Genomic DNA, 25,215 nt, shown 5'->3' with positions numbered 1-25,215 from the left:
AGCTGAAAACAAAACAAAAAGCTATGGTGCACATGCAACAGCCCACCACCAGGGAGAAGGATGGCAGATCTGATACACTGAAGAAATGTAAACTCTTTCCCTAACTCCCCCTACTATTCTCCCTAATTCTATCCCTTCATCAAACTGACCCTACTATCACCCTATCTCTATCCCTGTATGCCTTTCCTTAACCAAAATAAAGGTACTCTACCAAAAAGGTCTAGTACCTAGGGCACATCAAAAGAAAACCCTCTCCATAGGAGAGAAGCCCTACTGGTGTCAAGACTGCCATACTCCAAAGACCTGATCTTCCCGAGGTCACCGGTGATGTTCCTACAGACCTCCACCTCGGAGAGGACTTTCTGCTGGGTTGACACTAAACACCGTGCATTCCACGTGTGATACTTAACCACTAAGCTAACTAAAAATAAAGTGCCCCGATCTCGGCCACCGAGGGTCCTGAATGCCCCATAAGCCCACTCCGGATAGGTAAGGCCGGCAAGCTGACTCCAGCCAATGGAAGCGCCCACCCGGTTGTAGACACCTACGTTAAAGGGACAATGAAGCAGGAAGTGGTCCATGCTTTCCAGCGTGTCCACACACTCTTCTCGGGGACACCCCCGGTCATCAGAGTTCTTGTACTTCAGGTTGTCCCTTACACCTAGCTTCCCCTGAAAGCAGCGCCAGGCCAAGTCCCAAAACTTCTGGGGGATCCTTTTCAAGTTTAAAAGATACAACCCCACCCTCAGATCCCGACCTGGGCAGTCCCTGAGCGCCAGAGGCTTCTGGAAGTGGGTCAACAGAACCCGTTTGTCAAGGAACTGCCTTGACTGGGTCCTGATCTCCCACACTCCCAGACCCCACCGACGTAACGCCTTCAGAGTCGGGGTAGCGTAAGCCGGAAGATATCCATGGGGTGTACGGAGGTCCTTCACTTGCCCTCCTCTCTCCCATTCCTGGAAGAAAGGCCGAAACCATTCCCTGCAGGAGAGTACCCACGGAGAAGCCCTCTCTTTCCAGAGGTTCGAGATGTTAGCTTTCAAGAAGGTGTTTGTTAAGAACACCACAGGGTTTACCATAGATAAACCCCCTAGTCTCCTCGTACGGTACGTAACCTCCCTCTTGACTAGGTTCAACCTGTTCCCCCATAACAGTTGGAATAACAGGCTGTAGACCCTAGTGTAGTAAGCCTCTGGCAAGATACATACACTGCCCAGATAGATAAACAAGGGGAGCAGGTATGATTTGATCAGGTGTACCCTTTCTCTGAGAGTCATAGACCAACCCTTCCACTGGTTCACCCTCTGAGTGGCATCATGGAGCTTACCGTCCCAGTTTTTGGTGGGATAATCATCCTGGCCGAATGTGATGCCCAGAATTTTTGCTGAGTCTTGGGGCCCTGGGAGGGTGTCCGGGAGATCAAATGTGGGATCCCCCCCTCCCAGCCAGAGACTTTCACACTTTTCCCGGTTGATCTTGGACCCGGATGCCTCCGAGTAGCGCTCCACCTCTGACATCACCACATCGACCTCCTCCCTCGAGGAGACGAAAATAGTGACATCATCAGCGTACGCCACCACTCTCTGGGTGACATCCAGCTCCACCAGACTCATCCCGACTCCCGCCAACGGCCCACGATCTACTCTCCGGACGAAGGGATCAATCGAGAACACGTATAAAAGCGGGCTCAAAGGACAACCCTGACGGACTCCGGACCCCACCTCAAAAGAGCGGCCAGACCACCCGTTCACCAGTGGGAAACTCTCTGCCCCGGCATACAAGATCTTAAGCCAATTCACAAAAGTACTCGGTAAGCCATATCACAGGAGGACAGACCAGAGGTACTCGTGGTTCACCCGATCAAATGCTTTGGCCTGATCCAAGGACAGCAAGTACCCCTTCCAGAGACCCGCACTACTCCGCTCCACTGCCTCCCTGACACTGAGGACAGCACTTAAGGTGCTTCGGCCTGGAACAGAGCAGTGCTGAGCCCCCGAAAGGAGCCGGGGTGCAAACTTCACCAGCCGATTAAACAGTATCTTGGCCAGAAGCTTCCTGTCCGTATTGAGAAGAGCTATGGGCCTCCAATTCTCAACACGGCTAGGATCTTTACCTTTTGAGAGAAGAATCAGGGCTGACCTCCTCATTGACTTTGGCAGAGTGTCCGAGGAGAGACACTCATTGAATACCTTGGTCAAGAGGGGAGCTAAAGACTCCTTAAAGGTCTTATACCACTCGGATGTTAAGCCATCTGGACCTGGCGACTTCTTGGGGGCGAGCCCCTCGATCGCCAGTCTCACTTCCTCTTCCCTGATATCTTCTGCCAAAACATCAAGAGAGGGGTCTACCCCTGGCTCAGGAATGGCTTCAGCCAGGAAAACCGACATCCTGTCTCGATCTAGATCCTTCCTCCCCAAGAGGTGTGAGTAGAAGGATCTGACGACCTCCAGGATCCCTGATCTGGACCGATTCAGAGATCCTGTACTATCAACCAGTCCTGAGACTACTTTACTACTCACTGACATCTTGCAGTTCTTGTAAGGGTCGGGCGAGCGGTACTTCCCGTAATCCCTCTCAAAAACCAAAGATGCGTGCCTATCGTACTGACACCTCATCAGCAAGGACTTCACTCTGGAGATATCATCACGACTACCTCCAGTCGAGACAAGAAACTCGAGTTTCCTCCTCAGACCCTGATACAGGCGATACCTATTCAGGGACCTGAGGCTCGAGAGCTGGCGGAAGAACCCCGCATCCCGCTTCTTGAATATCTCCCACCACTCTGACTTACTACTACAAAGGCCCAGTAAAGGTACCTGACTCTGAAGAAAATCCTCAAAGGACTGTCTTATCTCCGCTTCCTCCAGGAGGGACGAATTCAGCTTCCAATAACCTTTACACATCCGGGGGGTCTCTGAAACATTCAGGGAAAACAAAATCATACAGTGATCAGAGAACTCCACCTCAACCACGGACACTGCGGAAGAGACGGCTTCCTTCTTTAAATAAAACCTGTCTATCCTAGACCTGCGACTACCTTGATGATAGGTGAAACCCGCGTGGCCTGAGGGGCTCCGGATGTGGGCATCCTCTAGGCGAGCTTCCCTAACTATATTATTAAGGGCCACACTATCGCAATCCAGCGGACCGTTGGAGCCTCTCCTATCTTGGGACCTTGTGACATTATTGAAGTCCCCTCCAAAGATCACCAGCCGGCTAGTAAAAAGGAAGGGCTTAATCCTCATAAAGAGATTTTTACGGCCCAGCTTTGTTTGTGGGGCATAGATGTTTATGAGCCGGAGCTCTTGTCCCTTCACGAGGACATCTAAGATCAGGCACCTCCCCATTTCTAACTCAATAACCCGTCTGCATTCAACCGGAGCGGTAAAAAGGACCGCCACCCCACTATACGGCTCAGCCGCAAGAGACCAGTGGGAGGGCCCGCGCCTCCACTCTCTTCTGGCTTTCACCAGAGATGCTAGATCTGACAACCTGGTCTCCTGTAAAAGGAAAATGTCGGCTTCAACACGGGCGAGAAAATCGAAGGCTGCGAATCTAGCCGTATCCGACTTTATCCTGGCACAGTTAATAGATGCCAGCGTCAATGGGGTGAGTGCCGCCATCATTGGTGATTGAGTTAGACGGCCACACCTTTACTTCTGCTTCCCCTTCTTTTTTGCCCCCTCATCCCCTGAAGAAGAGGAAAGGGCAGGACCACTTTTCGACCTTTTCTTAGACTCTGATTGGTCCATGGGGTCCCCGTCTCCGTCCGGCCCCAGTCTAGCCCTGCCCTCCGAGGAAGGTGCCTCCGCAGGACAGGGCCCAGTTCCCCCCAGAGGCTCTCTCACCCTAGGCACCCCGCCCTCACCTTCCCCCTCCAAGGAGGGGGAGGAGATGGTATCGAGGACGAGGTACCGGTTTGACAGGTCAATCAGAGGGGGGGCAGTCAGGCTTCCGTTTTGGACCTGGCCCGTAGTACAAGGCTTAACAGAGGGCTCCGACCTCTTCTTTCTCCCTTTTCTTTTGCCCTTTTCTTTCTTTTTTGGCCTCTCCCCACTCTCCTCATCCACACTTTCATAGTGGGAGGAATCGGAAAGGTCGGCCATATTGCCTTCCTCTCTGCGCAGCCTCCTGATCTCCTCATTCAGCACATTCTCCCCCAGAGCTTCAGTGGTTACAGGGCCAGCTTCAGGACCAGGGGCCGGAGCTACCCCAGTCACCTGGGCACTCTCCAGCTCCCTATTCCTCCTACGAGTTTCCTCCCGCCTTAGTTTGGCGGGGCCCTTTATCCTCGTCACTAGCCCTGTTGTGCCCCCATCCCTGCTCGTACCCTCCCCAGCCGAGGCAACTTCACAGCTCTCCCCGGCCGGAGCAGTCGCAGCACGGGCGAAAGCACTCGGACAACGGCTGAAAGGGTGCCCGAGGACACCACACAGGTGGCACCGAATCTGCCTACAGGATGCGGCCAGATGACCCACCCCACCACACAAAGCACAGACCTGTACAGTACAGGCTGCGCTAAAATGGGTGGGGCTGCCGCACCTGTGACAGACCTTAGGCTGCCCCTGGTAGAAGACCTGGATCCTGTCACGTCCAAGGAAGGCGGCTGACGGAATGTGGGCAACTGTACTACCTGAACGTTTGAGTTTGACGGAAAACGTCCAGGCCCCGGACCAGATCCCGTGCTCATCCAAATTTTTCTTGGGCATGTCCGTCACATCCCCATATCGACCGAGCCAGGTCATGATGTCATAACAAGAAAGTGACTCATTACCGGTCAAAACTGTCACTTTCTTGACTGAGTTCTGACGGGAAATCGCCTTTACAGCAAAATCCCGCCAGCCGGGCTCGTTCTTCGCCACTTCGTAGTTTGACCAGAAGAGTTCGAGACCCTCCGGCCGAACGAAACTGACGTCAAACTCAGACGAACCGTAGGGGTGGATCAGGGCAAAGATGTCACTCGCCCTGAATTCCATCTGGAGGAGGAGCTCAACCACTTTAGCGCGAGGCGGGCACGCATCCTCGCCCCTCCAAATCAGACGGACCACATTCCTACGGTTATTGTCCTGCCCGGGTGTCGGGAGGGACCAGACCACCTCCCCATTCTGCTCTCGGAAAGCCCCCAAACCGTGCCTCTCTATCCAGAAAGACAGGTCGACCTCACCCCTTCCCTCTACCTGGATCGACCTGTCGCCCCTACGCAGAGCCTCCAGGAGGCGCTGTTGCAAGTAACCCCCGGGGCCGGACGGAGATGGGGACCCCACCGAATCCCCGGCAGCAACACTGGCATAGCTCCTAGGAGCAGTCACTGCCGGGGGGGCAGCCGGACCAGACCCAGACCCAGGAGCACCATTCACACCACAACTCCCATCATCCATACCAGATGTTGCATTCACACCACCACTACTCCCACCATCATTCACTCCACTGGCACTCCTCCCAATCACAACACTACCACCCCCATCATTCTCACAACCTGCACTCACTTCCTGCCTAACATATCCTGGGCTGGCTGGGACCTGTAGTACCGCCGGTTTTAATACAGGTTTTCTTGCTGGCTTAGCTGCCGCTGGGGTCAACGCTGATGGCTCCTCCTTCATAGGCGAAGTTACCACCTGAGTCTGGGGCTGCCCCACCGGGCGCACCCCAGCTCCTCCCACAATGCCACCACTAGGCTTGCCCGACCGTTCAGGCTCTGCTGATGACACTGACGCCCGGACACTCTCCCCCCTTACAGAGGAGTGCCCCGCAGGGCCCGCAGAAACCTCAGTACTCGGGGGACCGCCCCCCGAGCACACCGACCGACCTTTCTCTGCTTCCGACGCCCGGACACTCCCCCCCCTCACAGGAGAGTACCCAGCAGCGTCGGTAGTGCCCACAGCACTCGGGGAACCGCCCCCCAAGCACACGGCAGCATAGCTCTTCTCTGGCATTTGGACATGCCCCCCGCCACCCTGGGGCGTCCCAGCAGCGCCAGAGTTGCCCAACATGAGCCCATCCTGCCCTTCCCTACCGGCAGGACGGGTGGGCTTCACATCTATTGCGTCCATAGCCATTTCAGACGCCATTCTATACCCCCCTTGCTGGCCCCGCTCCACCACAGGAACGGCGTCTTGCAGTTTGGGGGGCTCAGCAGCCTGAACCAGCTTTGCAGCTGACCCAGACTGCTGGAAAGGTACGAACATGTACTGCACAGATTGTTGGATCTTCTGCTTCTTTGCTTTACGCCTGACTTTTCCATCCTCGCACTGATCTTCACCGAAGGTGAAATTCTGGAGGTGGACTGGGGATTCCTGCATGACAATTGCCCTCAATAAACCCCCAGCCTCACTCTCCACATCGTCCTCCTCACTGTCAGTCACAGGGAGCGCCACTTGGGCCGGCTCTATGTAGCTGTCCTGGGTGTCACAGGGCATAGGAACAGACACAGCATCCTCCACCACATGCGCTCCTTCCTCTACCTTCTCCTTAACTCCTTCACTGCCATCCTCACTATCTTCACCGCCACTACTCTCCCCATCATCCACCTCAACCTCCACCTTACCTGGGGATTTCATGGCGGCAAACCTTTCATCATTTGCCAGCTTCTCTCTTAGGAGACCGCTGCCCTCCAGGATCTCTGCCTTCCTCTCCTCCAGCTTGGCAATCTGGGCTTTCAGGGCTGTGATCCTTTTCTTCAGCTCAGGCTTGCTTCTCCTGGACCCAGAGTTTGCCAGACTCTGAGTCCCACGCAGATCTTCTCTTGCAAGCCTGAGCTCTTTACTGCAGCGGTCGTATTCCGCAAAGCGTGCGGCCATGCGGGAGCAGTAGGTCTCACTTGATTCTTTGGGGCCTCTTTCAGCCCACATCTCCAAACTCTTCCTCCTTGTTTTCCTTCCACCACCAGATCTCTGGCTGGCACCTGTTGCCTGATGAGCAGAGCTTGCATTGCTGCAGACTCTGCTGGATCTTCTGCCTCCGGCTGGAACAATGGCTGTAGCAGTTTTTTCTCCACCCCCCGCCAGCCTTGAAGAACGGGGAATGGAGGCCTGAGGCTCCATGCAGGAAAGTTCTCCCAGGGAGCCTGCCACACCCCTGGGAAAGCCTTGATGTAAAATGCTGCTTCTCTGGATGTCTGGAGCTCAAAAGAGACACACCCGACAGCTTCTCACACAGAACTCCTCTGGACTACAGGATGTGCTCTCTGCTGACACCTCTGTCTATGCCAGGAACTGCCCAAAGCAGCATAGGTTTGCTCTCGGGATTTGATCCTACTCTGTACAGTTCCTGACACAGACAGAGAGCACTGATGTGAGATAGAACTTTATGGCACCAGTTGATTTAAAAAAAATTGTTTTCCACCGGTGTACCTCTTTAAAGGGGTCAATTTTTCTATTTTTTGGAAACAGCTCCACTCTTGTCCATGGCCATGTCTGGTAATGCATCTCAACCCTATTCACTTGACATGAACAAAAGTGGTCCTGTTTTTTAATACAATTTTGGCTATATTTTCTCCAGCTATGTAGTTACACCCTGGCTCAGTAAAGAATGTATGTCACAGTTCAGACTAGCAGCAGCAGGAAATGTATTTTCAGGAATTAATAGAAATAATAATGGAAAACTTCACAGATTATCTGACTTCACAAGACAAGAGACATTAATTAGCATTAAGGATGTAATCTGTGGACCATTCCAGTATAGCCCTCTGGGCCCTTTTAACATATAATCTCACTTGAGATGCTTTGGAAAGGATCCTATTACCCACATATTTGAATTGCTTATATGCTGCTCATTAAGAATGGGCAAGACATTGTTTATTAGAATTATTTTGGCACTTTACTATGCATATCGCTCAGTTTTACAGGAAACGTGCTATCACGCTGAATGTTACAGAGATGGTGAATCCCATTATAAAAACATCTGACAATTCTCACGTTATAGATAGAAATCTTGCACTACTTTTGCACTTCAATATTTGCTCTTATGCACAGAAGAATCACACTTACTGAGGAACACCTTTGTTGCATGAAAAGATTTTCTGCCATGATTCAGTTGAATATGGTTATACCTGTCACTGAGGAGGCTCCTTAAATACATAAAAGTTATAATGGTATAATGGTATGTACTTATGTTGCATTTGCTCCATGCATGCACCCTGCAGTGGCAAATGGCTGCACACTATACTGGCAAAATCATGTGGCCATTGGGCGCTGCATTTGGACATGGTTTTATCTGCATGCTGCAACATTAATATGTGTTCTAAAGTAGCCATAGTGTTGTGCTCCAGAAGGGGCTAACCATGATACCTCCTGGCCTGACTGTCTGGCAGCCACCATATGTTGTCTGTTTTACAACTATGTGCAGTAGAGCCGCCACCATGTGCTGTAGAGCCAACCTTGTACAACCATGTGCTGTAGAGTCAACCATGTACAACCATGTGCTGTAGAGCCAATCATGTACAATCATGTGCTGTAGAGCCAACCATGTACAATCATGTGCTGTAGAGCCAACTATGTACAACCATGTGCTGTAGAGTAAACCATGTACAACCATGTGCTGTAGAGTCAACCATGTACAATCATGTGCTGTAGAGTCAACCATGTACAATCATGTGCTGTAGAGTCAACCATGTACAACCATGTGCTGTAGAGTCAACCATGTACAATCGTGCTGTAGAGCCAACCATGTACAATCATGTGCTGTAGAGCCAACCATGTACAACCATGTGTTGTAGAGCCAACCATGTACAATCATGTGCTGTAGAGCCAACTATGTACAACCATGTGCTGTAGAGTCAACCATGTACAACCATGTGCTGTAGAGTCAACAATGTACAACCATGTGCTGTAGAGTCAACCATGTACAACATGTGCTACCTCATCACCACTCATCCCTGGAGTTACTTGGTGTAGCATAGGTGTAGTTTTGACTGGCACCTCAGAACTCAGTAAAGTGTCTTTCTTTGGGTTCATTACATTTTATAGGTATATCAGAATATGTTTTGTATTATATCTGGTAGAATGCTATTGGTCAGCATGTTGTATTCAGTGGTGTAGCATGTGTCCCAACTATTGAATGCTAAGGTGGTCACCAATAAGCCGCTGCCTTCTCCATGGTATTTAGATGCAGGTCTATGGCAGCAGGCAAAAAATTTGCCTCTAAGGTTAAGGTCACACAGCCTTTGTGCTCCAACCCATTTACCAAATGGACCCTGAACGGGTTGCAGCTTAAATAACACCGCCGTTGACTTGAATGGTCCGTTGGGTGGCTGGTATTTTACAGGACCCTTTAGTTGAGAATGCTGGCAGTGTGAATGAGACCTAAAGAGAAAAGTCAATTATAACAGGCAACCTTCTTCAATCCAAGATCCAAGAATGGAGAGCTGCTCTGTATGAGTGTCTCCTACTTGAGATTTCCAAGCATTATATGTAACATATTCCCTGGCCACCATGTTCTGCTGCAGGGAAAATGTCCAGGCAGACAAGGCATTTTTGAGGAATATCAGCTATTTGACAGAATTGTCCAATGTCCTGTACTGTATTATAACATGGGATGTATTTGAGGAGACAACACCTTATGGGTAAATGAACAAGAATTGCTCTGGAAATTTCCTTACCAACTCCACAGACATGTGCTGGGAAATATAGGCGACAAATAAATATTCACCAAAATAAATAAACAGTTCCGTGTCTACTTCCATGAGCCGATTTTGATATCCTCTATTGTAGACAATGGGGAAATTCTGCAACAGAAGTAGACATAATACTGATTCACAAATTCACACCACATGTCCAAATCTAATAAATAGCATGTGGATGAGGTTTGTGAACGCTCATTGACATGCATGGTACTGAACCGGTGCAATGAGTGAAGGAAAGAATAACTCTGTGATCAGAGACATAACTTGTAGCTTCTGGGCCCCGATGCAAAATCTGCAACAGGGCCCCATGTGCCAATTATAATAATAATGATCTCTTATGTGAATATGTGTTTTGGGGCCCCCATTGTCCTGGTGCGACTGCTACCTCGTCCCCCCCTATAGCTACGCCACTGTCTGTGATATAATGAGTCAGCCCTATAGACATTTGACTATGCGTATCATGGACCACTTGGTTCTCCTACATCTGGGTCAACATTTGCACACCGCTAGCTGATTCAGCGTTTGTACATTAAAAGTTGAATCTCCTAAAGAACATTTTTCTGTCTATATAAAACTGTTCCCTCCATTTCAGAGCTGACAGAACTAGCGAACATCTCCAAGAACGCAGATGACTGGAGGTTTACATATGCATGAGCATAAATATTTAATATCATGTGTATGCAGGTCAGGCATGAGAATATATAAAATCACATTTAAACGATCAGTAAAATAAGAACATGTGGAGCGCTTAAACAAGAAGAATCCAATCCATAAAGAAGAAGAGTGATCATTACTTTCCTTTGAGATTTTATAAGCTAAGGCATCATGAAGACAATGTAGCAAACACTTCAGTAGAATTAGCAGCGCACAATTAAACACAATTCTCTGATACGGCGTCTTTAATTAAAACATCTGAAGATCGGCCTCATACCATTTATAAAATCTGACCTACATCTACAAAGGCAGATTACCTCTGCGGCAGATCAAGGTACATTACATACACATAAGAAAAATAAATATTATAGAACAGTATAAATCTTTCTAGTTCCCTGCCACATTTCTAGATTTATCTGAAGTACTCATATAATATATATACCCGCAAGCTTTATATCCATATAACCTGGAAAGACAACTTTTGGCGCTCAGTGGTTGGCAGGAATACAACTCCCGGGAGGCATTACAAACATCTGAAATCAAGTCTTTATTATTTTCCATTCAATATCCACTTGAGGAGTCGCTGCTAGCTGCAATGCAGATGAAGCTGTCATTGTACAAGTTTTGGAGATTGTCTGACTGGGTGGTCCCCATTGGAGCATATGGGCATCATAAAGAGTGGTCTCCAGCTCAGGACCACTCTCTATGAGCCAGAAGCATTTTGAGACTTAAAAGGGATCCATCAAAAGAAATTCACCTTTGAATTCAAATTCACATTGCTCACTTCATCCAGGTGATATCTCACTATGTAGAAACTCCTGCTTTACCAATTACTGACCGCGGCATTGACAGATAGCGATTGGCATTCAAGCAGGTTTTCCACTAGAAAGCAGCGAGTAATGTGGACCTCATCAAAATCAATAAAATAGCCCAAAAAGGATGGAGAATTGGGTAATTCAATGGTATAAACCAAACCCCCTGGTCCAAAAGGGGACCCAGGCAATGTCATGATGGCAGTAGTGGGGGTTCAGGTAGGTGAGTAACCTCTATTTTATTTTTTAGCCATGGTGACTGATTTAAAGTAATTTTTCTTTCACAAGACAACCTCCTTAAGGACATAAAGGTTTGAGTGAGGCTCCTACTGACTGTCAGAACATTTGTTTTCATAGTAATCTAGGCACACACGCTCATCGATACCGTATATGTGGCTGTGACTTGTACTACAGCTAGACCACATTCATTCTGATGACAAGCAGGGATCTCAAGGGTTGGACTTGATAACATATTCGAATGATCCTTTATTCCCTGAAAATACCCCCAGGACAAAGCTTAGAAATCCTCTAGAGACTTGAGACTATAAAACTGATTCTACCGAAATTATAAATATTATACTGATTAGAGTCCGATCACTGGGAACCATATAAATTTCCAGAAAGGATCCCCCCAAGTTTCAAGGCCATTGCAAATAAAAAATTTGAATGGAGAAACAATATATCATTCAGACTACCACTCCATGTAACTACAAGAGTGATGTAGCCTAATAGTTTCCCTAATGTAATCTGTAGCCAAAAGTTGTCTTTCATTTCTTTAAGACACATAAAAGACCTTATAGGCAGTAGCTACTCATTGCAAAAAAGATTACCATGAAGACAAATCATGTAAGTAAAATACACCCATATAAAGTAAATGGCTTATCTAATAACATGGTGCAAATAAGTCTGCTATAAGGTAACCAGACATTTAGTACCTTATTACAACTGTTACATAGGCTACAAATAGGAATCAAGACCTGGTGCTACACAGATGGCAGAAGCTTGTGAGCTTCCTAGTGCATATTCTGGTATATTTACTGGTGCACTCTGAACTTGCAAAATCTGATGAAATGTCCATAGGGTCCCTGGACCTACACACTTAACTGTAGGCAGAACAAGATGCTTCAAGGACCTTTTACCCACTTAGTGTTTCTGGAGGATTCACATGATTTTGCTTCATTCTTGGTATTGGCCCTTGACCATAAAATGGGAAAGATCATCCTTTATTCCTCCTGTTATGGCAATTTTTTAGCCAAACACAAATGTGGATCCAAAAGAAATGGGAAATATAAAGGAAGGACTTTTACTTTTCTTTCCTCATGGTAACACTTCTGGCTTTGGCTGAAAAACTGCAGTGACAGTATTCCAAAAAAAACTGCCAAGTTGGAACTCCGCCTAAGAAAGTGAAAACACTAGCAGGTTCTTAACGTTCTAAACAAGGAAAGAGGCCAAGTTATAGCCCCCCCCCCCTATTCTATTCTTCTGTGGCAGTTTGCATAGAGGGAACAAGAATGAATGGGAACCTCTCCGATCCATGCACTAAACAAAGCTTGTATAGTCTTAACAATTGTAGATGTTACTTGCACCATGTTTTCCACCAAGCCAGTAATGGTTCTGGCACATATGATACAGAATATAATAATAGGCAATCTAGCACACTGACAAAGTGTTCCCTGTAGAAAAACAATTCAATGCATTTTATCACTGAAATTATAGCATGTACATATTTATATGCGGAAAGCATAATGTGACTTTGGCACCGGCTCATTGTTGGCCTTTTACAGCAAAGACGTCAAAGTTCAAACTACTTAAGAACAGTACAGATGATAAAGGGAGGATGAAGAATGTGAGTAGAATGCCAAAGATTGCTAACATGGGAGCCTTTCTAAACCCTAAAGACTTCTTTTTTGTATTCTATAACTGCTAAACATTCTTTCCAAACATTAATAAGCCATACTGTGGTTTCCTGACATATGATGAGTTCTTAAAGGGGCTCTCAACTTTAGACAATCCCTACTTCTTAGAAGGGTTCCTTGACAATACACTTATCCCAAATAGTCCACCTATGGGTACCCTTAGAATTAGGCTTTTATCCTTGGTGGTAAATTGGTAAGAGGTTCATTTCCTCTTAAGGAAGATTAGGAATAAACAGTACCCATTAAAATTATTAGATAATCTGTGTAAATCAGGACTGGAGATGTCCTTCAAAGGAAAAGATTCTGTTCATAGTCACTTTCCAGTTCAAGAGGAGTGTCCTGAACAATGGACCCCCAACCCCCCTCCCCATTAACTCCAAATTTCCTAATGAAGTACAGTATATGTTAATGGCTTTTCTAAACTGGAAAACAACTTCAAGCCCTTGTTCGTTTATATGGCCTCCACTAGTAGCAGGGGACAGAGTACTGACCCTGCGGATGCATTGCTGCCCATTGAGACTCCATCTGTAGGTTTCCTTTTAATTGAAGGTCATGTTTAAAGTTTAAGATGCCTTTTTGTTAAAAGGATTCCCCAAAATAAGCAAATCTCAAGTTATCCCAATATAGACCCCCCCCCCCCCCAGTGATCAGATGTAATGTGAGGCAGAATGGACAAAGTCTCCATTGAAATAAATGGACATACTGCGTAATTTGTTGATTGGTCAGATCCTCCAGAGGAAAGATACTCTTTACAGCCATTCTGTGCTCTGGTGAACTGACAAAGGTGCTACTCAAGGGTTCTATTAAGGTCCCCCATTGTCTCAGAATGCCCAAATAAAGAGGTATTGGAAAATTGAGAGTTGGCTAAAATAGAAAACCACTTTAAGGTCAACATGCAATGTCACAGATTAAGTTTAAGAAGGTCATGTTTACTATTGATCAGCCCCAAATGCAATCATGATTTATACCCCACAGCCTACAGGTGCACAAGCATCAAAAGTAAAAATGCACCTAAAAAAGTTGATAATGATTTATTCAATATGGAAAGGACAACTTCCTGTGTCATGTGGACTGATGACCATGTCCTATAGTCTTCGCATGGTCATATGCAAGGCTGGTCCTTTTTTGGCTAAAAAGAATGTAAGTGTATGGCATTGTATGGTCTCTTCCCAGAAATTCCCAGTGGAGTGTGAATGGCCTATAAGTTGCACTTTAGTCAAGCTCTCCTCAAGGAGGAACATTACCTCTATTGTCCCACTGTATGGTTAGAAATGGTCAGGCTAAGCTTGTGGGGGAATCCCCATGTCTAGCTGATGAATTTAGGGTTCCTCTAATGAATGTCTACATGATTGGCTTGAGGTTAGGTGTACTAGTCATGTCTGGCCTGTGACTAATGCACGAAGCTTAAAAAGCTACAAACTGTTTATTCAATCCCCTTACAGAACCATATTAATAGAGACATAAATTATATATATTGTCCTTCCCTCTAGCTATAGATGGTTACACAAACACTATGTTGAATAATGAGATGGAACGATCATTTACCACTATGTGGAATTTAAGGATTTTTTTTTGCTACTTAAGTAATGTGTTAACGGCTACTTATCTGGGAACATTACAAATACTAATTGTAATTATTTTGCCCATTCCTGTTCACAGCCTAATACAACCAACAGTATAATAATCTCAAGACAGAATACTGCAAGCAATGAATGTGATGGAAGTCTTCTACCTTATTGTAGCTGTGTTACTTTATAATATAATTCAAACCTCTTGGAATAAAATTACTTTTGCTGAGGTTATTTATTCTTTTTTTATGAAACTATTCTAAAAGCTATTGCTGCAAGTATAGAGGAACAAGGTAGACCTCCAGTTGCAAACTCCATACTATAAACTACTGTAGCTCTTGATATATGGCTGTATCTTGGAGACAAAGTGCAAAAGTGTATGATAAACCATAACCACCAATCAGTATGTTACTTCTATTGGTAAAGTTCAGGCTTAACAATAGCCAACATTGGCTTAAATGGCTTTAAGGGGTTTTCCTACATTTGGCATTAAAGGGGTTGTCCAGCAGGTTTATTTTTTTGAAGAGTCACTTTGGGTAAACAAAGAAAAAAGCATTACTCCTCTTCCTGGTCCCTCTCTGTTGCAGTTCTAAAGCTCACCTGTACCTGATTATCATCCTCACTTCCTGGTCCCTTTAATATGCAGGAAATACTCACTGAACCAATTGCTGAGGCGGGTCACATCCAGTGATTGGCTGAATGGTCATTTCCTCCCATTTCCTGTGTGCAGCACTGGGAGCAGGAAGTGGAGATCAGAGAGGACCAGGTAAGCATATGAATAGTAGCTTTGGGGGATCATGGAAGTGGAAAATGCTTATTTCTATATTTTTTCCACCCAGTCTGAAACTTTAAAAAATAAAATGATACACTCAGACAACTCCTTTAATGACTTTAGACATGTCACAAGGATCACATTGTTAAAATATAGACACTTCTCCACTGAAATCAATGAAAATTACAGAAAAAGGTGGTGAATGAATTTGATCTGATTTCTATAAAGTCCAGTGTATTCCTAAATTCCTATGTTCTATCTCAATATTATTAAACCTTCCATAGAAGTGGACTGTAGAGCTGCTATTTACCCCTTAGAGAAAGGACCTGATGTGGCTGGTGTCCTCCCTTTCACTACTGTGAAGGACTCCTGTATCATAAAGGAACTACATTTTTAGCAAATATAGGAGTTTGGTCATGCAATGGGTGTGGAGAAAGATATAGACCAGGCCCATCCTGGATGGAAAAATCTGGAACCAATGTGAGGGGCACATTTAAATTTTTGCATTGTGGCTCCATTTCTTCACCTTTCTACTGACGTCTCTTCTTTTTGCCACCATCAATGAAAGCCTTGTGACGTGTCTAATTGACATGCATCTGTTTGTATTGGAAAACATTACAAATTATAATAATGCTATTTATTTGGATTAACAAAAATAATCAGCTATTAAAGGATTTACATAGGACTAGAAGAGAAGGATCCACTAACTATCAGAAACGGCACCACTCCTTTCCCCAGGATGCGTCTGATACTGCAGCTCAAGCTTATTCCCTATTCGAGCTCATGGACAAGACTGACGTAGTTTCGGGGAATAAAAGCAAACCCATTTTTCTATCCTCAGACAAACCCTTTCATAGTACTGAATTAAACAGGAAACATAGCCAATCAGATATTGGCTTATTGATGAGGTGATGTCCGTAAGACTAATACGAGCCAATATTTGATAGGTTTCTGTAACGTTCACAAGTAAATTGAATTAGATTTAGATTCTATATATTGTAATATAATTCTGTAACTTTTACAAAGAAATTGATTTAGATTATATATATTGTAATATTATAACAAAAATTCATTACATCTGTGCATTAATAATATTTTATACATATTATTTCATAGCAGCTCTGGCAAAAATAGTCAGTATAAATTAGTATAAATTTGTTTTTGTTTTTTTGTTTTTTTTCTTCCATCTCCATGTTGTTTTATTTACATTGTTTGGAGAAAATTAAAGTTGAATAAATATATATATAATATCATATATATGTTATCAAAATGTCTCGTTCTGGTAAATTCTAATGTTAATAAGACGATTTCTACAGGGGTGAAAACTGTGCTGTAGTGAATACACCCAGAGGCAGACTGGCCAGAATGGAGCAATGTGGCTCTGCAACGTATGGGGCATTCTATAGGGTTAAAACAATTGCACAAGTGTATTTTATAAATATATTTTTTTCTTATAACTATAGTATATAGTTACTACACTTTGCAAATGGTACCATTTGAAATCTTACTAGGGACCTAGACATTACAAGTTGCAAATGACTGCAGAAGGGTTGATCTGCAAAATTGCCATAGCACTAAGACCATTTCACAGATCTACCCTACCAGAACTCTTTGCAGCTAGTTATGGCCACTGTAAGTATTTGGAATCTACTAGATGCAAATTATGTCTTGGGTGAAAGTCTTTTACCAAAGAGATTTTACTGAAAGGCGCGATACCAACTGATAATACACATAAGTAGAGATAGGAAGATGTATGGCTACTGTAAGGAAGCAGTATCATTGAGCTCCCTATAGAAGTGCTGCCGTCATATTCTGGATTTATGCACTGATAGCGGACACCATGGTGGTATCTTTGAGCTTAAATCCACATCAGGAACAACTAGCGGTTTTGTCAAGGGTTTTAAAAAAAAAAAAAATCATCTGAGCAAATAAGTGCATTGTAGGATAAGTAATCTCATAAGAGATTGTCTCCATAGAAGTAGGGCACTTGGGGGAATGATGTCCTGGCTATAAATCTAGTAAACGTTCTTCACATGGCTCCAGGGGTAATTTTGTTGCACCCCCAAATACATCAACATTATTATCAGCCCACGGTATGATGTTTCCTGGCATGTTGGCGGTACAGTTGGCTAAACTGATGATGTCTTCTGATTTTAGGACACGGTCCCAGATATTAAATTGGCTTATTTCTCCAACAAAAGCTTGAGTGGCATCGAACCTTCCTCCAACAGTGTCCTAAAGGAGAAAAGGAAGAGAAGCCAATGAGTCTGCCATAAAATATTGTAGAATAACTCTTAACTAGATGTAGTGTTTATGTATATTTTATGTTTCTGAACGAACCCCAACAGGGCCGTACTTCTGTATGGCCCTGTATCCCATATATCTGTATCCCATACAATCAAAATGCAGGGCCTCCTGTCGCCCTTCACCTGCGTTTCATCCTCTGATGCCGGTCATTTTGCTCTCTAAATGAAGGGATCAATAGGGATCACTACATCAAGTGAGTTTTTCGACAGGTGCTGCACAGGTTATTTGTTGGGATTCCGATCTGCACCCCACAATGCAATCAAAATAAAAAGGTTATAGGGATCAGAACATGGTAATGCAAATATTTTAAAAAACAGAAATTATTTCTCAACTGAGTAGTCAAGTAGGCGGTCTTACTCAGTGATTGACAGCTATCTGTGTACAAGCATGCATTGCATAGAGAGCTGTCAATCATTAAGTAGGCTGCTCTCCTGACTACTTCGATAAAAATGAGCAGAGATTTCCATGAATAAATGATAAGTTATCCTGGAATTTTTCTCACATAACTATATATAAATCTGCTCAGGGGTATCTCAATTGTATTTCAATAAAACAAACAATCACTCCAAGACATATAACTTCCGAATGGAGTTTTATCACAAATTGTACTGGCTGCAGCATGCTTTTTGCATTATTTGCCCTTGACAGGAAGTTGTGTAGTCCTCTCATTGTCAGTGTGGTGTTGTATCCAGCTCTCTGGCTCCTTCCTCTCTCCAAAGACATCCTCCTCTGCTTGGCTTGATTTTGTCTCTGAACTTCAGCCTCACCCCCTGAGTGATGTAACCACCTCTGACCAGCCCCTACAGTCTACATCACCATCAACAATTAGGGGGAATGAGGCGTGTTCACACCATGTTGCCTTGTCCTGAACAATGTCCCAGGCAGAGGAGCAGACAGAAAATGAATAGCAGGTGCTGCATTCTTACTGATTGTGCCATAGTGTAATGTGAAATGAGATGTTCTACAACAGCTTTTGGCTCTAGGAGGGGAGAAGGCAGGGTAAAAAGACAGTGATGAAGAGCTGAGGGAAAGCAATACATTCTGGGAATTGTAGTACTGAGCAACTGTTTAACCAGGAAGTACAGAACTAAGACACTCAAAATAAATGGATTTATGATGGTTTAGGAACTAGAACTAGGACAGACAGGTTAGCAATGCTATTTGCCTCTGCAGCATTTACTGTTTTTTTTTTTTTTTTCCAACCTGATGTCAGCGTACTCCTTTAAGGGTGCTATCTACTTTGGACAACCAGGGTATGACTATGATATGCTGATAACATTAAAATCAATGATTTTCCCTTGCATTGCAAAGACATGCTACTTTACTTTCTGCATTTTTTTATTATTTGACTTTGCTACAGGGGCTGTAAAGTTAGTGTATTACATAATATAGTGTTTGTACCTGTGTTTTTTATGGTGGTCTCACAATTCTTCAGTGATTTTTGACCCTACATTTATTTTTAACAGCATACAAAATGAGGGTTGCCTCCCAGGTTGCAGTGAGGCCTGAGACATTACATCACTAGTCAGGTGACTAGGGTGGAGCGACCACTGGGTGGGAGATCATTCTGCAAGAATTTGCAACAGCTGGAGGCACCCTGGTCAGAGGCACCCTATTGCATTGAAGACAGCACAGGTATGTTTTAATAGGTCAGTGGCTGATGTGTGGGAGGAAGAAAAGTGACCTCACACTAAAAAACAAGGAACTATGGGACTTGTAGTTTAAGGGAACAAACTCCATCAGGAAATAGCCGGTTCACAAAAAGATAGCCAAAGCATTATGATAATCTCAGAACTTAGCCATTTAACCCCAGGCCAAGCACAAATCCTTCCTAAGCATGTCCATTACTGTCTGGCAGGTAAGTACTAACATCACCTTATGGTGGATAACCCCTTTAAAGGAGGTTCCTGAATGGAGGTCTGTCCTCTATTAATATCTACCGCAGTGGTCTCCAAACTGTGGACCTCCCAATATTGCAAAACTACAACTCCTAGCATGCCCGGACAGCCAACGGCTGTCCGGGCATGCTGGGAGTTGTAGTTTTGCACCGTTTGCAGTTTGGAGGCCATTGATCTACTATATTATCTGATTTCCCAATTTAAAGGAACATTGCTGTAACTGTACAATACTGTTCCCTGATATAATGATCACACCACACCAGTGCTTTTCTTGTAAAATATGAATCGGCTATTCTTAGCTATAGCTATTCTTGTATGTGCTGTACTAGAAATGTCTGGAGCTGAAGGCTTAAAAATTGCTTTGAAATGAAAGCCTGGAAGTCAAAAGTTTGTCTCAAGAAATAATTAACTTTTCTTGGTGGCAGAATGTTGCGCCCAGCCATACATTTCCTCCTCGGGCGAGGTTCACCACCCTTATTGTTCCACTCTCTAGCAACTGGATACATGAAAAAGTGTTGGCTTTGTGAAATAACCCCTTCAAGCCCGCCTTCCCAACCGAAGCGGAGGTTAAAGCACATTCATCAACTCCCCTTCTCAGATATGTATAAATATTTATAATATTTAAATGCTAGATGTATCCAGCCCATTCTCTTCCATGAGTTCACAAGCTGTTCTAGGGCAAAATGTAACGCAAGTTTGCATTAAAATATTCTGGACAAAAAAAAAAAAATGACATGTATAGAGAAATGTTCCACTGGAATTGTTGTTATTCCTTCAAAAAAAAACAACACAATGTTCAGACCAGATATTTATATGGAACAGCAGGAGGACATAGGTCCCGTGGGTGCTGTAGGGAAAGCATTGGAAGTGGTGTGAACATAGCGCAGATGTTGCTTTCGGGTACGGTATGTTTTATCAGGATGACTGTTGTGTAAGGCATAATTACGCTCAGCACTCACCTGCTCCTGGCCCAGAATAAGAATTCCATTTGGTTTAATTGGGTGCCATGGGGCTAGGTTTTCCCCGGAGCCCAGTTTGACGCCATCTAAATATGCTTCCCACATTCCATCCCTGGTTGTCCATGTGATGCAAACATGGTGCCATTTTCCATCACCGATAGAGAATGGGAGCTGGGCCACCTGTGGAAAGAAAACCAGATGAGGCATCAGTAACTCTTGTCTCAAATGAACAAGAAAACAAGAAAAGAGTCGCGCAGTGTATTATTATTGACTTTCCATGGATGATGAATCTCATAAGTGTTTCTTCATTTTCAAACATATTTAAGTTCATAGCTAAAAGTCAATAACACTGTGCTGCGATAGTAACTAATACCCTGGCATATTAAGTGCACTTCACCATCCAGCATGTTATTGATCAGTCGATAACCCAGTGAGCAAAGAAAATTGTGTATGGTAAAACTTTATTCCAGCAATAACCTGAAGCTTTATCCCTTAAAGCAGTGTTTCCCAAGTGTGGTCCTCAAGTCCCCCCAACAGGTCATGTTTCAGGATTTCCTTGGTCTTATACAGGTAATATACCTGTGGTGATACCTGATTGTCACGGATCGGCAGGCTGGAGGTGGATCCTCTGTGTCAGAGAGGGTTTGGCGTGGACCGTGTCGGTGGACCGGTTCTAAGTAGCTACTGGTTTTCACCAGAGCCCGCCGCAAAGCGGGATGGTCTTGCAGCGGCGGTAGCAACCAGGTCGTATCCACCGGCAACGGCTCAACCTCTCTGACTGCTGAGATAGGCATGGTACAAGGGATAAGGCAAGAGCAAGGTCGGATGTAGCAGAAGGTCAGGGCAGGCAGCAAGGATCGTAGTCAGGGGCAACGGCAGGAGGTCTGGAACACAGGCTAGGAACACACAAGGAAAGGCTTTCTCTGGCACAAGGGCAACAAGATCCGGCAAGGGAGTGCAGGGGAAGTGAGGTATAAGTAGGGAGTGCACAGGTGGAAACTAATTAAGCTAATTGGGCCAGGCACCAATCATTGGTGCACTGGCCCTTTAAGTCTCAGAGAGCTGGCGCGCGCGCGCCCTAGAGAGCGGAGCCGCGCGCGCCAGCACATGACAGCAGGGGACCGGGACGGGTAAGTGACTTTGGATGCAATTCGCGAGCGGGCGCGTCCCGCTGTGCGAATCGCATCCCCGACGGCCATGTCAGTGCAGCGCTCCCGGTCAGCGGGACTGACCGGGGCGCTGCAGGGAGAGAGACGCCGTGAGCGCTCCGGGGAGGAGTGGGGACCCGGAGCGCTCGGCGTAACACTGATTTATTCACCACTAGCTGAATACACGGCATTGCCCGGTTTTTCCTTCCTAATCCTTGTTGGGGAGGAAAATAAACAAAGGAGCAAGCTTTTGACTTCATATCCCAACCCCATATCCCGACCTCCTATCCCAACCTCCTATCCCATCCTCATATCCTGGCCTCCTATCCCGACCTCATATCCCGTCCTCATATCTCGACCTCCTATCTCAACCTCCTATCCCAACCTCCTATCCCGTCCTCCTATCCCGACCTCCTATCCCGACCTTCTATCCCGACATCCTTTCCCATCCATCTATCCTGACCTCCTATCTCAACCTCCTATCTCGACCTCCTATCCCGTCCTCCTATTTCGACCTCCTATCTCGACCTCCTATCCCGACCTCCTATCCCGTCCTCCTATCCCGACCTCATATTCCGTCCTCATATATGGACCTCGTATCTCGAACTTGTATCTCAACCTCCTATCCCGACCGCCTATTTCGACCCCCTATCTCGACCTCATATCCCGTCCTCATATCCCGACCTGTAATATGTGTACCAGGTATTGAAATATCTCCAGCCGTATGGAAGTTATGTGGGAACATACATTTTCCATTGATTTGCATGGGACTTTAAAGAAAAAGCCTGACCCTCACAAATGGGGGTAGTTTAGGGTTAAATTAACTATCCTATATTTTAAGTGGACATATAAGTAAAATGTGACCAAGTATTATCGAAATATCTCCAGCCGTTTGGAAGTTATGCAGTAACATATATTTCCCATAGACTTGTATGGGACATTAAACATAAACCCCACCCCTGGCAAATGGGGGTGAGTAAGGGTTAAATCACCTATCCTATATTTGTTGCTGACATATAAGTAACATGTGTGCCAAGTTTCATGTTAATATCTTTAGCCTTTTGGACGTGATGCTGGAACACACATACATACGCACATTGAGTTTTATATATATAGATAAATATATGGTGTGAAAGACTAAGTAAATCCTAAAAACATACACAAACAAAAGAATTACAGCAGCACACTACTAGCGCTAAGATATTTGTGTACTATAAAGATTTTTTCATTGCAGTACCGCTATAGAGAAAATCAGAGGTTCTTAGTTTACCATTTGGCTAAATAGTGTGTACCATCCCACCATGATAAGTTGACCTCAATTGGGATGGACCCTACACTATTTGTGGCCTCTCTTGGGCTAGCACTAAGCCTCCCCAACTGAGGTCATCTTATTGGGGTGGGATGGGACACACCATTTGGCCAAATGGTAAGCTAAGAATCTCAAATTTTCTCTATAGCAGTATTGCAATGAAAAAAGTGTTATATTACACATATATCTTAGCACTAGCAGAGTGCTGCTGTAATTCTTTTGTTTGTACTTGTAGTTCAGCCGCAGTTGTGTAGGATGTGCTGACCATTTTTTGCTTTTTAATACAAAAAACATGACCTGTTGGGGGTACTTGATGATCGTGCTTGGGAAACACTGCCCTAAAGGTAACATAGGGTCCAACTGCTGGGATCCCCACCAAACTATGAAAACAGAGGTTTCTTACCCACTTGTTCAAAATAAATTTTGATTGCGCATTGTGTGCTGCTGCTACAGTCATTTGCTATAGAATAGCCAAGTAGCTATATCTCCATCCTATAGAGAGTAAAAAGAGCTGAAGTGTGCATGCTTGACTGCTACGCTATTCACATAAAACAGTGACATGGGACCCCAGTTCTTGTGATCAGTGGGGTACCTGCTGATGAGATTCTTAAAACCTTGTAGACAGATGGTAAATTGTAATCTTGGTATAACCTCTTTATCTGCAGTCAACTTTAATTTCCTACATTTACCCAAGATACTTGTTGCATAAGGATACCAGGTTTCAAGAAGCACATTTCTAATCCAGGGAAAGTTGTTTGAGATATGGCAAACACACAAATAGTTAAGGTTCTGGCAAGGCTTAGCTTGCTATGCACTTTGGTCAGTTGTTGGACCTGGATTTTTATGGGATTAAAGACAGGTTTAATAGTTGGTCATTTCAGTCCCTTCCTGTGCCACACTGTGTTTTCAGACTAGCCCAGATCAGCACAGGCGCTGAAGACAGCTCCCCACTGGGCTTTAAAACTAAGTGGGAGTCAGGCTGCAAGAGATGTTGTAAGGAACCTGTACCACTGAGAAGAACCTGAATTCAGAGGTTTGGAGCCTAATAAGGAAGACTTTGTGGCCTTTATGAGTAATACAGAAATCTGTATAGTTAGCACTGGACAAGCAGGATTTATTTTGTATTTATGTCTGAGTGTAAACTGTATTTGTTTTGTAGCTGAAAAATTAAAACAGGAGAAGCCCTGTACGTTACTTGTGTGTCCTTATTCTGAATGTTATTGTGCCGCTATTTGACTGGCTCTATGGAGCTAATCGCCCACACTCTATGGTAGTGGACCTACTGTGTTCCTTTTGTAAGGAACCTTCCTATGTAAACTCTGCTACTTCCAGACTTCTCCTATCTCTTGTTTCTAACAGAAGAACTTCTTATAGAATGAATATTATAGCTTAATTTCCCAAGCACAGAAAGCCATTGACATTTTCCAGTGTCTTATTTCCCAACTTTACAAAACATCTGCTTGTAAAAAATCTGCTTTCTTAAAAAGTAAATCAGAATCATAGCTTTAGGGTTTACAGAGGTCACAGTTTCAACCAGGCCCCTGAGTGAGAAGGCCCATAAGCTCATCTCATCATACTGAACATCTCCTTAAAGTGGTTTTCCAAGCAAAAATGATTGATGGCAGAGCCTATAAGCTGTTTAGCAAGGTTTCTGCAGCTGGATCTATGCATGAACAGGACCGCAACCATTTTGTTCCATTCACTGCATAGCGGCTGTGCCTGGATACTGCAGCTTAGATCCCATTCATTAGGAGGGGTTTTACCAGCACCACAGGATAGGAGTTAAAGGGGGATAAGATGTCTGAACGGAGGTGTCCCGCCGCTGGGGACCCCCCGCGATCTCCCTGATGCACCCAGTGTTCGTTTAGAGCGTCGGGTGCAGTGCTGGAGGCTCATGACGTCTCTGTCACACCCTGCTTGTGATGTCACGGCCACACCCCCTCACTGCGAGTCTTTGGGAGGGGGCGTGACAGCTGTCACACCCCCTGCCATAGACTTGCATTGAGCGGGTGTGACCATGACATCAAAAGCGAGGCATGACTGTGACGTTATGAGCCTCCTCACCGCATCGCCAGTCATCCAGCACAGAACAAAGTTTGCTCCGTGCACCAGATGTCTGGGGTGCCGCAGCGGAGATCTTGGGGGTCCCCAGCGGCACGACCCCCGTGATCAGAGTACCCCTTTAACTGTATGATTGCAGGAAGTCTAACCTCTAACCCACAATCTCTTGACTGGTGACCAGAGTCTCCCAAT

The 25,215-nt window shown here is 45.1% G+C and overlaps 1 protein-coding gene across 1 annotated transcript in view; it reads right to left on the bottom strand.

Annotated features, from left to right (window-relative positions):
• Positions 1-10,252: 10,252 nt before the first annotated feature.
• NPTX2 (neuronal pentraxin 2) overlaps positions 10,253-25,215 on the bottom strand; it is a 37,080-nt gene continuing 22,117 nt past the window's right edge. Inside the window, exons 4-5 of the mRNA XM_056537174.1 lie at positions 20,506-20,685; positions 10,253-17,576 (exon numbers count right to left, since the gene is read on the bottom strand). Coding sequence (XP_056393149.1) covers positions 17,349-17,576; positions 20,506-20,685 — 408 coding nt within the window. The 3' untranslated portion in view covers positions 10,253-17,348. The remainder of the gene's footprint in view (positions 17,577-20,505; positions 20,686-25,215) is intronic.

Source organism: Hyla sarda, chromosome 8 (assembly GCF_029499605.1).
Source record: "Hyla sarda isolate aHylSar1 chromosome 8, aHylSar1.hap1, whole genome shotgun sequence".
NCBI classification, from domain to species: Eukaryota; Metazoa; Chordata; class Amphibia; order Anura; family Hylidae; genus Hyla; species Hyla sarda.
The sequence above is the reverse complement of the archived record's forward strand: the minus strand, read 5'-3'. Positions and strand labels throughout refer to the sequence as shown.